This window comes from Trachurus japonicus, chromosome 14 (genome assembly GCF_045865225.1).
Source record: "Trachurus japonicus isolate A0001 chromosome 14, Traja_1.0".
Classification (NCBI taxonomy): Eukaryota; Metazoa; Chordata; class Actinopteri; order Carangiformes; family Carangidae; genus Trachurus; species Trachurus japonicus.
The window spans coordinates 16,600,033-16,612,813 of NC_140920.1; the positions used below are offsets into that span (position 1 = coordinate 16,600,033).

The window sequence follows — 12,781 nt, forward strand, 5'->3', positions numbered from 1 at the left end:
AATATGGAAATCACATTATTACCCCAAGAAATTTGCATAAAGTCGTTATGAGCTCTTATTTTCTACACTCTGGTAAATACAGTACAGTCGAGGGAATACAAACTATATTCCCAAAGATAATTTTATAAAAAAACCAAAACAAAGAACAAGTTATTGAATTAACATGAGAAGGAGTATTTATACCACCTGGGTTCAGAAAGCACTGTCATTGCTCAGTATTGTTGTTGGTACTTTCCACCTCCAGGCCACAACAACCTCACATATTAATGCACGTGCATATGCTGTGTCTGAATCTCAGTAATATGCAATATTATGAACTGCAGCCATATTTTTTTAAGTTCCAGGTAAGCCTTGGCAACACAGCCCAGGAGTTAATATCAGATGCCCTAAGCTACTGTATCACAAGTTCTAGTTGAATGATACTGACAGCAAATCTTTACACAGTCACTTGTTAATGATGCCACAGCATGTTACTGATTGCAGTCTCTGGAGGTGAGCGCGCCAAGATTACAGTCTCTGTGAGGCGCCTGTGGCAATGTCTCCGCTGATGAGCGAGACCGAAGCTCAGACGAACGGTGTAACCACGTATGAATCAAGGCTGATTTGCATGTTGAATAACGATAAATTAATATGCAAGTTCGTTATGTGTATTTCATGTGTGCAAACATCAGTCTGTTGAAAATCCAGAGCTGGTGTCAGGTTGCAGAGAACATGTGGCTGCAGTGGGTGCACTGGCCTCATACAGACCAGGGCAGAGACTCGTTTGAAGTTAGCACCTAGTGAAATCAATAAATGAGAATATGCATAGCAGGTAGAAAAAAATAAAAAAAAACCTTCAGGAGAGCCTGACTAGCTGTGGCCTGGATGAAAATATGACAGGATTAAATAATAATTCTAAAGGATCTGCAGACAAACACCGTTCAGAAAATCATTTTGTTTGCTGTTAACCAGGGCTCATTCATTATTCATGAGCACGTTGTAACTGTGAAGCCAGGGCTAGCTAGTTATCTGCTCCTGCACTGAGGATACAGGTGGCTGATTTGCTCAGTTTGACATGTCTTCATCCAGCAGCACGTTGCAGTGTGAGTGCACAGACCTTTCATTACCATCAAATTTGGCGACACAGATCAAAGGAAAGAAAAATAAACCAAAGAAAAAGAGCAGCTTTTCTGTCTTTGATGATGAAAGCACACATCCACAGATGCGCTGTACCCTAAATATAGCATTTAATCATCCTATTTCTAATTGTGGCATCTATTCAGACTGATATATACTGCAGGATGAAAACATATATTTTTAGTGCCTTGAGTGGAGCCCTTCTTACGCAGCATGTTTCTATATAAAGGAGACATGCCTATACAGTATTCCTCTCAGTTCAGCTTGTCATTGGCTGCCTCATTTAAGCCCCGCTTCCTCTTAGATTTTCCAAAACATGACTAATTTAACAACTGCAAAAAGAAGTGAATGGGCTTGAACAGTTAAATAGATTAGAGGAAGAAAGTGCCAGAAAATTGACATGACACACTGAATCTGCTATCAGGAAAATCTTACTTCAAAGACAATCCCTTCTGTGTGAAGCAAGAACAGGAAATAAAAGAATAATCAAAATGGATCTGAATGAATTCACCCCAACGACTTTTCAGAGCTGAGCAGAGACTCCACTTATTTAATGAAATTACAGAATATTTTTTGCTTGAGTAACACGTGTCATTGTGATGCAGCTTTTGTAAAATGTGCTGTTTTTGTTAATCTTGTAACATCCAGACCTGAGGGATGTATATTGTGGTTTGTTTGTGTCACTACATTTAAACTGGTTATTGCAGAGACCTGTAGACCTGTTGACTCACAGAGCTGTCAAATCGATGGTCACTCATCTAACTGGAGCAGTCTGGTGAGCATCTCGCTCATGAAGATTCCTGCAGCAAGGACGACGAACATGAGCAGCACAGCAAGGCCACGTCGTATCACCAGCTGCCGGACAGACAGAGCCGTGTTCTGCTGACCGTCATCGAGCGCCTCCAGATTCTCCTCCGCTGGACTCAAAGAACTAGATCGACTGGTCTTTGTGTGGGTCTGGTCCTCGCCAAAATCCAGGGCTGAGGGAGATTTAATACATGATTATTAGTTTATGTTTGATGTGTAATAGCTAGTAGAAAGGCATGAAGCATTATGTGTTCACCTTTATTTTCTACCCAGAAGATATTGTTCTTCTCTTTAGTGTGGACTCCTGCTCTCACCAGCGCCTGTAAAGATATTTTTTGGAGTGTTTACTGAGAAGAAAAATGACTGCAGTATCATCTACAATAGCAGTATCATCAAAATATCATTGAATCGGTTTCATTTCATTGACTTACTCACCTCCTCAGTGGCTTTCTTCCAGTTTAATTTGCATAGAAAAACTAGAAAGACCGTGGACTGTATCAAAACACAAAGTAAAAATCCTGTCCACAGCCCTGCAACATGCATGGAAAGAGGGCAGTTTATTAACTCAAGTGGATTTACAACTAAACTCTCACTCATACCATAAATATATGATTTGTCCTCACCTATTATGCCCATTTTGACAGGAAACATCAGGGACACTCCGATGGGGAACCCGATGAGATAGTAACCCACCAGGTTTAACACAGCGCCGATTGTCTGCTTCCCCGCTCCTCTGACGATCCCTCCTGTCACACCCTGTGAAGGTCAAACAAGAAACTAAACTAAAAACCTGCTTATTTTGCTCAGTAAGTGACTTGTGCAGCAGAGTGTTCTCACCGCAAAGGCCTCAGCGACATGGATGAAACCGTACATCTTCATGACATCAGCCACCCTCTGAACAATGTCTCTAAAAGGTAAAATGCGAAAAAAAAAAAAAGCACTTCCAACAAAGTCAGGTGAGAGATGACCTGATATAACTGCATCTACCAAGGCCTGAGGTAATGGCGACACAAATCCAAAATCGCTGTGCTAGTTAATACATGATGAGTTACACAGTCCTAAGCCTGTTGGTTACAGTTTTTAGGCTCAGAATACACAAACCTACAACACGTGTTAACATCTGCTCATACTTCTCTGTAGTGAAAATGTAACCGATCACATCCTTGGACACACCGAGACAGGCGCCGATGACACATGAGACGATAGCTGGTGTGGGTGAAAAGAAACACAACATAGTATTTATATATAGTAGAATTTAGCTGGTATTTTTAATTACCAAGTGACAGAGAGACAATTATGTCCAAAGGTTTGAAAATCAGAAGAAAGATGCTCCTCTGTTATATAACTCCACGTGGCTGCTGCTGCAGGTATGTCAGGCTACATGTTTGACTCATACATGCACAGATGAGGGAGACCTTGCTGGACAATTTGGCTTGTTCAGTGTTCCCAGCGCCGAGAGCATTTCCAACTCGAACACTGGCAGCGACAGAGAAACCCATCGGAAACTGTGGTGGAAGATGAAGAAAAGGAAAACAATCACTTCGGGGCTAAATATAGGCAATCACAAAGATTCTTTGAGAACAGTCTCAAAGGTCAAACCCTGCACACACAAAAAATCTTACTCTAACATCGCGTTCAAGGCAATGCAGAGCAGGAAAAGGGTTTTTATATAAGAGTGAGGGGGAGAAATACTAACTACTGCAAAACCAGTAAAAGGAGTTACCATATAAGCGATAGCAGCCAGCTCATACACTATAGACTGCGCTCCTAACTCGACCTCACTGATGACACCTGCCAGGAAGCCTGCAATCTCATACAGCCACCACTCCAGGCAGTGCATCAGCATGCTGGGGATGGCCAGGCGCAGGAACGAACCCCACTGCTGCAGACAGTCTCTGGACCAACCTGGGAGAGTTCAGTGAAATGTATGTATATGTGAATGGCTACGCTGACATTTCAGTGATAGAGCACAGAAAATATAAATATGAATAATGTCCAAATGCTGTATTTTACAGATGCTGTTGTTAAGTCTTTAAATGAGGTGGACAAAATAATAGAAACACCAAGACTTCAGGATTATTTAATGAGCTTATCAGTAAAACGGATGAACATTTTTTAGACACTATTTTCAAGGCATGATGGTATTTTGTTTGGTAAGTGACTATTGATTTTACCGTACTTTGACAATGCATTGTGGGATATCCTGAATCCACTATATACAGTATAATAATTTTCACTTCCACTACATTTGGACAGCTCTGTGAAATGCCACACTGATTACATGGTGGATTTAGCATTTAGCATCCTCATTCATTTCAAAAACAATTATTTGACTAACTAAAATACCTTTGTCTCTATTGGTCTTTTAATTAGCACCAAATTCAAAATCTTACAAGGAATCATTTGAAATAAAAGGCAAATAAAATATTATCCCTACAGTGAACTTACCATCCCATGTAGCTTTGTGTAGGCCCCTGGCGTAGATGTAAACAAACAAGAACACGGCTAAGATGTACTGGGAGATGGTGTTGGCAGCTGCAGATCCACTTTAGTTTTGTCGAGAGGTATAAATAAATAGAAGAAAAGCAGAAAATCACACAAAGATGTCCTCTGATAAATCCTCCAGATGGTAGTTAAGATGGATCAACATTTTAATCTACCTTTAAATGCAGGTTATTACGTTATATTATCATAATATTATGGGGATATACTCACGCAACCCCGAGCTCGAGGACTATGAGGAAGATGTAGTTGATTATTGCATTTAAAACATTCCCCACGGCTCCAGATATCACTTGTGGCCACATGATGCCCTGTGAACCAATAAAGCACACTGTTTAAAAACACACACACACACACACACACACACTCTGGTGCACCTGCTGTTTGTTCCTGTCTCACAGTACATGTTCCTTTAACACACCCACAAAACGATATCATCACCAACCAACTTTGAGTCATCATTTGGTTTCACACCGGTGGTCCTTCAGTCATTACATGCACCTGATTCTGAAGATACCTCCCCTGCAGCTGGTACATGAAGGCAGCCTGCAGAAGCCAACAATATGAGTCAATGAATGGGGTTAATTAGATCTATAATGCAACACAACAACCCTTCAATACAGTCTATAGGGATGCAGATATAAATAAAAATTTAAAAAAAGAGAAAAAAAAGCTGAACTCACTGGCAGAGCCGGCATAAAGATCTTCACATACAGCTGGGAGAGTCTTTATGGAAGACAGGAAAAGAGGGGGAATTAAGAATAACTGATTCACTTGATTTTGATTGTTTGATTATGAATAAGTGAATTAGTAGAAATCTGTCTCATCGAATGTGATTATTTGGCTGTGATGGACTGATGAGGAAGTTGGGAGGGTTCACCTGGCGACCTCTGCACTCTGCCTGACAGCCAGCAAGATGGGCTGAGTGTTAATGAGGACAGCCCAACAGGGGAAACAGGCTAAGAGCAGAATCAAAACTCCCTGCTGGAGTATCACCCCAACATGCTTCAGGTTACCACTCCCATAAGTCTGCGAGGAAGGGGTGAGAAAAAACAGTAAAATATAACAACATGTTGATGTGCAAAGAAAAACCGACACAGGGAAAACAAATGAGGAACAGCACCACCCTAACACAGCAGGTCTGACCTGGTTGTACAAACAAGATGAATGGAGTGAGTACCTGAGATATGAGAGTATCACATGCTGACGCCAAACCGCAGCCAATGGAAATACCTGTGACATTTATTACCTATATTGAAATTAAATATGAGAAAACAAGAGCATAGAAACAAAGTAAAACACGGATGCACTGGAATAAAATGTCTGGACAAAAATAAATGGTTAAATTCAAAAGCAAAGCTGTGAGCGAGAAGGAGTTGATGTGATCCTTGAGAGCAGAGCGCCAATAAAAGCAGAAAAGCGAGATCACTCACTGCTATTGCCAACGCCACCCCTGCCAGCTCTGTTTTCCCCAGGTGACCACAGAACACCATGCTGACGAAGCCGATCAGGAAGCTCATCAGCTGTGAAATGAACTGAAAAACAAAATCATGCACCCAGTTTCTTTTCCATCATAAATGAACATCAACAAACATGAGTAAAACTTTTACACTGCATTCAGTTGTTTTTCATAAACAGCAAACTTCAGATTTGCCCTGGCAGCTGACGTGTTATGCTTTTGTCTTTTTTTTTTTTTTTGCTGCAGCTATTTCATATTTCTTAACGTCCTTTCTACTTCTTCATAGAATAGTTGTAGTGATTGTTCGTGTAGGTTTTTGACAAGCCTTCTTTGGCATCAAAAGGTTCGCACAAAAGGAAACAAAATGTCCTCGTCTATCACGCTCTGGCTTCCTGCAGTAAGTCAGTGAAAGGTGGACACAGGCTGGGTTCTCCAACGTGCTTAAGTGTTTCTCATCTTGCAAATACATCTAAGTTTATTGAATAGAGGGGGAAACAAATCCTTTGGGGGTTGCTTTAATTGATTTTGTTGCAGTTAAGGTTCATTGTTGAACTTCTTCTAAAACATTCAAATGCTTATCAAGTACCACAAAACTCAGACTAACACCCAACATCAAACTGTATTGGTCTAATTCTTGTACTATTGACACATCTAAGGCATCATTATTTTTATTGTTACATGTCATGACCACAGTTGAATCAATTATTTTTCTAATTAGTCCCACTCGTTTTGGAGTTAATAATCTCTTGATTACTGTTACAACAAAGCAGGTGGTAAATTGAAAATAATTATTGACAATTCTCATGTTGAACAAAAAGTAGCCTCTTAAAATTAAATTTGGATTAAAAGGCAGAAATCGAAAACTACTCTATTTTTTTTTGCTTTAAAAATATACAGTCCTAACAACCTGCATTTGTTATAAATCACTTTCAATCACTTTGAAAAATGCTGCAGACAAAGTACCGAAAGATGTGAAAATGACTCAGCTATAAACACAGTCTTACCACAGGTCCTGCCAGTTTCAAAAACTGAGTGGCTTCATTCTTGTAGTCCACAGGTATCCAGAGCTTCAGACTTTTCAGGCAGGATCTGCAGCATGAGTCAACACTGCGAGCAGCCGCAGACGATGATTCGTCTGTTTTGGGCTGTCCATTTAATCCCTTACATGTGTTTTTTGGAGCTAAATCTTCCATACTGAGATGAGATTTTGGTAGAAAACAGCACCCACGACTGAATGATGTTCATACAGTACAATTCCCTTCCGACACAGACAAGACAAGAAGGCTGGGAGTAATCAATAACCAATTACCTGGACGATAGTCAATAACCAAGGCAATGTCTGCCTACCTTAGCTGTGTGTCTGTGAGAGTGGGCAGATACAGTACACTGGGTCTTGTCACATATCTCCACCCCTGACACACCAATAAGCTGTGAACTGTAAAGTGCTGCCAAAATAAAGCTGGTTGTTTTTCTTTCAGCTGCTGCAGAGTCGCAGATCCTCGCTCTTTCACCACAGTTCAAGGGGGTTAAGTTTTTCTTTATGTCAAAGTATGAATATGCAAGCCTGTAGTTAAAAATACCGCATGAGCAACAGTGTTTTCACCCAGAATTTAATAGAGCGCTGATGGGAGGTGGAAGTTATGACGCCGACAGTTTATTACTGCAGAGCATAAAGTTGAAAAAGCTTCTTTGAGCTATCAAAGTGTGGTTTGCAAAACTGTGCTAACAGTTTGGCCTCTGGTCTATAAAGCACTAAATGGCCTGGACCCTGAATATGTAGCTGACATCCTCCCACTTTATCAAACAGGCAGATCCCTCAGGTCCCAGAACAGCCTTCCTCTCCAAATCTAAAAGGCTCATTCAAAATCAAGTGAGAGAAAATGTCGTGTTTATGCTCTGAAAGCATCAAGCAGCTGCCAGGTGATGTTTGGTTTGCACCAACACTGTCCTGCTTTGATAATAAACTGAGGACAGTTCTATTTTGTTTAGCTTTTAATGAGAAGTGTGTGTGTGTGTGTGTGTGTGAGGAAATGTGTGTGTGTTTAATGTCCAAATACAATGTTTCTTACTTTTTACCCCTTGGCTTAAACAGTAAAGATAAACGACACACTGGCTCCGCTACTGTAAATGTAATGAGGGGTTAAATTATTCTTTCCTGCTGTGGATTTGTTTTCTCTTTCTCTCCATAATCGCTCTGCATATGTAGCCACTTTGGTTTAGTCTTTCGTGCCTAAAAGCGAAATATTAATGTTGCCAGAATTTTATTGTGGGCCATAAAAACACAATCAGCTGAATGGAAGATGCTGAACGGCTGCAGTGCAGTGATATTCCTCTCCAAAGTTTTTCTGCGTGTGCCTCGCCCCTTGTGAACCAATCGGAGAAGGAGCTCTCGGCTGTCAATCAGCACATCTTCTGGTCTACTCCTCTCACGCCGAGGTTTAAAGCCAGCGTTAGCAGCTGGAAGACGTCGTCATGGCTGACTCATCGACAGACAACCTTCAGAGTATTAAACGTGGCTCTGCCTCTGATTTTATCTGAATGGACTCTAATGGCCAATTGTGATATTTTTAATTCATATCATCAGTACAAGCTTCACACTGACGGCCTGGAGAAAATAAATAAACAGACCTCTGATAAACATTTCATGGCTGCAGGGAAACAGTGAGAACTGGTGTTATATGTCTAATACTTCCCGTCACTGAGGCCTAAACCCTTGAGTCTGTCACTTTAAAACAACACACATGCTCGTATCCCTGTCACCTCTTCATGGCGGATGTTTTATTCTTCCTGCCATAGTAACACCTCTCAGTGAGGTGCTCCTTTCTCCGGCTGTGGCTATGAGAACCTCCCATCGGGTGGCACTGTTTTGCTCCTGTTGAAACTCAAACGCTCCAAATTCTCTGGCACATCAGGCTGCCTCACTGAACTTTGAATGGATTTCTAATCAGTTAATCAAATGTTATCAACATTTGTCTCTCCTTAAGCCGATTCAAGTCATTAAACACGGCCGAGCGACCCTGAAACATCACCTCGAAACACACCGTCATAGTCAAACACCCGGTTCATTGTCGAAATTTCACGTGTTTTCATCGTCCCGGGGGTCAAAAGGAGAAAAGAACAGAAAAAGGAGAAAGGGAAACTAGCGGAGGCCAATGGGAGAGAGGAAGGGGGTGACACCTCGTGTAGGCTCTCATTCATTTTCCTGGTTCAGTGATGCAGCAAGGCCCACCGGGTCCACCCACCCACCAAATTGTATTCCTCCAGCTCCCCCATCCCAACCACACGCAGCAGAATCACACACACGTAAATATGTTCCACCAACCAGCGGGGTCGGCGTCCGCCGTGACGTCACACTGCAGTTCTTCTCGGGCTCCACTGGATGACAGTGGCAAGTCACTGCTCACACATGACGAGCCGTCATTCTTAATGGCGACTGCTCAGAGTGTGTGTACGACGTGAGTGCATTTGTATACGACGTGTTTGTGTTTGTGTGCATGTGCGTTTGGGTGGGGTTTGTGCTGGATGGGTATAGCGATGGGGTATTGAGGAGGTGGAGAGGGTTTATTGGAGGGGGGTAGGTGGGTTGATGGAGGTGTAGGAGGAGGCAGGGGGTGGGTGGGTATGTGTGTGTGTGTGTGTGTGTGTGTGTGTGTGTATTTGAAGGGGGCGGGTAGTAAAATCGCAAATGAGAGGAAATTGTTTTGAGTCACAGCAGATTTGGTGGAGTGAGATAAGGGCTGATGACGGTGGTGGTGGTGTGATTAGGATTAGGGTGGAGGTGGGGGGGTTTGGAGAGAGTAGAAGGTAGTGATGGTGGCGGGGGTGGGCGTGGGGGCGTGGGGGGGGGGGGTATGGTGTGCATGGAGGGAGGTTTTGGGAGGGGTGAGAGTATTTGCACTCTCAGTGTCACTGTGTGCGTGTGTGTTGGGGGAGTGCGTTTATTGGTGTGTGTGTGTGTGTGTGTGTAGGTTGTGAAATTTTTTTCTGACTATGAGAGAGGGAGGACTGAGAGAAAGATGAGGAGATGGGTGGTTTAGATAATGGCGGCCAGAGAGAGCAGATGAGGGCAGAGCGTGTCACACTGAAAGATAGAGTGCGATGGAACAAGAAAGAGTGGACGAGACAAAAGAACTCAATATTTGATGGAGAGGTAAAAAAAAAAAAAAAAAGAAAAGGTAGTGGTAGTGGTGGTGGGGTGAAAGGATGGATGGAGGAAGAGATGCTGAAGGAGTGCCAGAGTGATTTCCGATGTTGTTCTCTTCCCTCCTTTGTTGGTTACCATGTGGGTAGCTTTGGCGGCGAGCGCTTTAGGGTTTTTTTTTTTTTTTTTGGAGGGAACAATGACGCAGAGGGACCCGTCGCGTCTGCTCCAGCTGATAATGATGATGCCTGAAAATGATAACAATAATAAGTAGCTTCGTGTGGAACCCTAAAAACCGCTGGCACGTGACGCGTACGTCATAGATTATCACACATGACACACTGCACTGGACACACAGACGCGGCTATGGCTCACGTTGGCAGTGTGTGTGAGGGTGGTCAGGGGCGAGACACAAAGAGAGACAGAGGGGGGAAAGAAGAAGAGGGGGAAAAAAGAGGGGTAACAGAGAGGAAAATAAATGACGGGCTCAGAGTCTGTCACCTGGATGCACTTCATACATTCGCATGAGGGGTAAATGCATGATGGTTGTGCTGAAAGTGTAAAAAAAACAACAAAAAAATGAATGGATTTAAAGCCCCCCCCCCTCCTCCCCTCCCAGTTGTATGTGGGTAATCTTGTGTGTTTATCACTGCAGAGCAAAGAAAAAAATCAAAGGCAGCCACTCAGAGAAAGCTGAACCCTCACTGAGGGGCATTATTTTGAAATGTGGTAAAAACCTGAATGAGATAGTGGGGGGAAGTGAAGTGGTGGGGGGTGGGGATGAGAGGGCGTGAACATTTTTTTTTTTTTAAACTACATTTTTAGTTTTAAATCTACAGAAATGTCAAAGCTCCTCATTTAAATTTCAGACTTTGTGAAAGGAACAAATAATTGAAGCTTAGACTCATCTCACCCCCCCCACCCCCCACCCCACCCCACCCCCAAAAAAAAAAATCGACGATATAGATGAAAAGTAATTCAGCCATGACTAAAGCAGAAGAAAATTTGCTGTCTGTCTCTTTTGATGATGTATGAGCTTTTGAATTTTCATTGGTGAGTCATAGAAATGACTTGAAATAGTCGGAGCGACGCTGCACTCACATTGTGTACGAGGTGCTATAAATATGTTTTGGGAATTTTAACTTCCATCGTTCTCGTGAGGAAGGAAGGTCGACGGCGAGAGAGCGAAGGGAGCGAGGGAGGGAAGACAGATCCTCTCCTCTGACTACAAATTACAGCCATGGCGTGTAACTGTTGCTTTCTGTCAGGTACCCGGGGTCAGATTGAGCCTTCATGAATGAATTCCTCGTCTGACCTGCTAGAACCGGCATCACGTGGTAACTCCGCCGCTGATTTAACAGTGTCGTCCCTGATGCAAAGGACCAGACTTCTCAAATGCCACCAACCCTGATTTGTCTTCTGTGACTCATCCAGTCTCTAAAACAATGCGGCACCGTGCTGCTCGGTCCCTCATGACACACTGTCCTTTCCATTGCACTCTTGATGAAGCTGTGGGTTTGTCCACAGGGGTAAACACAAACAGACAGCACCCAAGGGTGTCACAGGGGACCACTCGCACCTGCAAAGACAAGAGCAGGTGGGGGAAAAAAGGAGGAGAGGAAAATTTCATAACTAAACACAATCTCTGAGGACATGTTGTATTATGACTCAGTGAAAAGCCTCCCATTTACACTCATGTTGTTATTATGTGCGACTGGCTGGGGTCATGGGGCTGCTGCATTACACATGACAAATTCATGCCTGGAACTGATGCTGTGCTTTGTTGACTCAGAGTGAAGAGACTCATTGCTCTGGCAGCTGGTTGACCTTGGAGAGAAGGCAACCTGTTTCTTTCACTTGCAGTTTCACCTTCGGGAGCTTTTTTTTTTTTTTTTACATTGTTGTTTTTTCTCTCTTTCCTGTGTGAGGAAGTGAAGCGGGAGATGTACAATCTGACACGAGAGTCACAGGAGGAGAGCAGAGGACCTGTCCTCACCTGCAGAGCATCACGCCTAACACACACCAGCAGCTTGTGACACTTTGAAAGTCTCCCAGGTCTATAAAAAAAATAAAACAGTCAATCCTTACAGGCTAGGACAAGCTGCTGCAAGAGGATTGAGAACACACCATATCTTGTTTCAGAAATTGAGTGAAATAGAGAATGTGTTGTGTTTGCTCAGTGTACATGCTTCACACATACAGTGAACGTGTAATAATTTCATGACAGAGCTTCATGCACATTACATTGAACCTCTCTCTATATAAACTCTCCTCATAGCAGGGAGATCAAATCCATGACTGATATTAAGATTATCGATTACTTATCGATTTACAGATTTAGAACCAACATAAAAATAGTTTTAAATATATTTGACACAAACATTTCTACAAACTCTGACACACTGGAGTAAGTAATGAGGCGTATTTACTATGTCTAAGTCCTGCAGCATTTTAAAAATACATAAATAATGATGCTGAAGAAAAAAAAAACAAAAAAACAACAACAACTCCGCACACACAAAATAAAACTGATGAATAGCTCCCTGGCCTTTATGATTCATATACTGCACTGAAGTGAGTCAATGTCAGCCGCCGTGAGGCAGGATTTACTCTCAGACACGTAGTGTGTTAAGATTAATCACTTACATCAAACATCATTTAACGGGCTCAATCAAATATAAAAAAAATGTAGATTTAAAAGCATCAACAAAACCATTAAAAACCTATGCAGAAACTCTTAGAGCATGTCTAAGAGC

General features: G+C 42.4%; 1 protein-coding gene across 1 annotated transcript; it reads right to left on the reverse strand.

Moving 5' to 3' along the window:
• Positions 1–131: 131 nt before the first annotated feature.
• LOC146974598 (multidrug and toxin extrusion protein 1-like) lies at positions 132–7,156 on the reverse strand. The gene is made up of 16 exons (XM_085798124.1): positions 6,889–7,156; positions 5,859–5,960; positions 5,606–5,674; positions 5,306–5,454; positions 5,109–5,151; positions 4,927–4,971; positions 4,639–4,736; positions 4,372–4,469; positions 3,647–3,828; positions 3,320–3,428; positions 3,054–3,129; positions 2,761–2,830; positions 2,547–2,679; positions 2,359–2,453; positions 2,180–2,243; positions 132–2,096 (listed from the first exon to the last, which is right to left on the reverse strand). The coding sequence occupies exons 1-16, from the start codon at positions 7,075–7,077 to the stop codon at positions 1,867–1,869; spliced, it is 1,752 nt and encodes a 583-aa protein (XP_085654250.1). The 5' UTR covers positions 7,078–7,156; the 3' UTR covers positions 132–1,866.
• Positions 7,157–12,781: the final 5,625 nt, after the last annotated feature.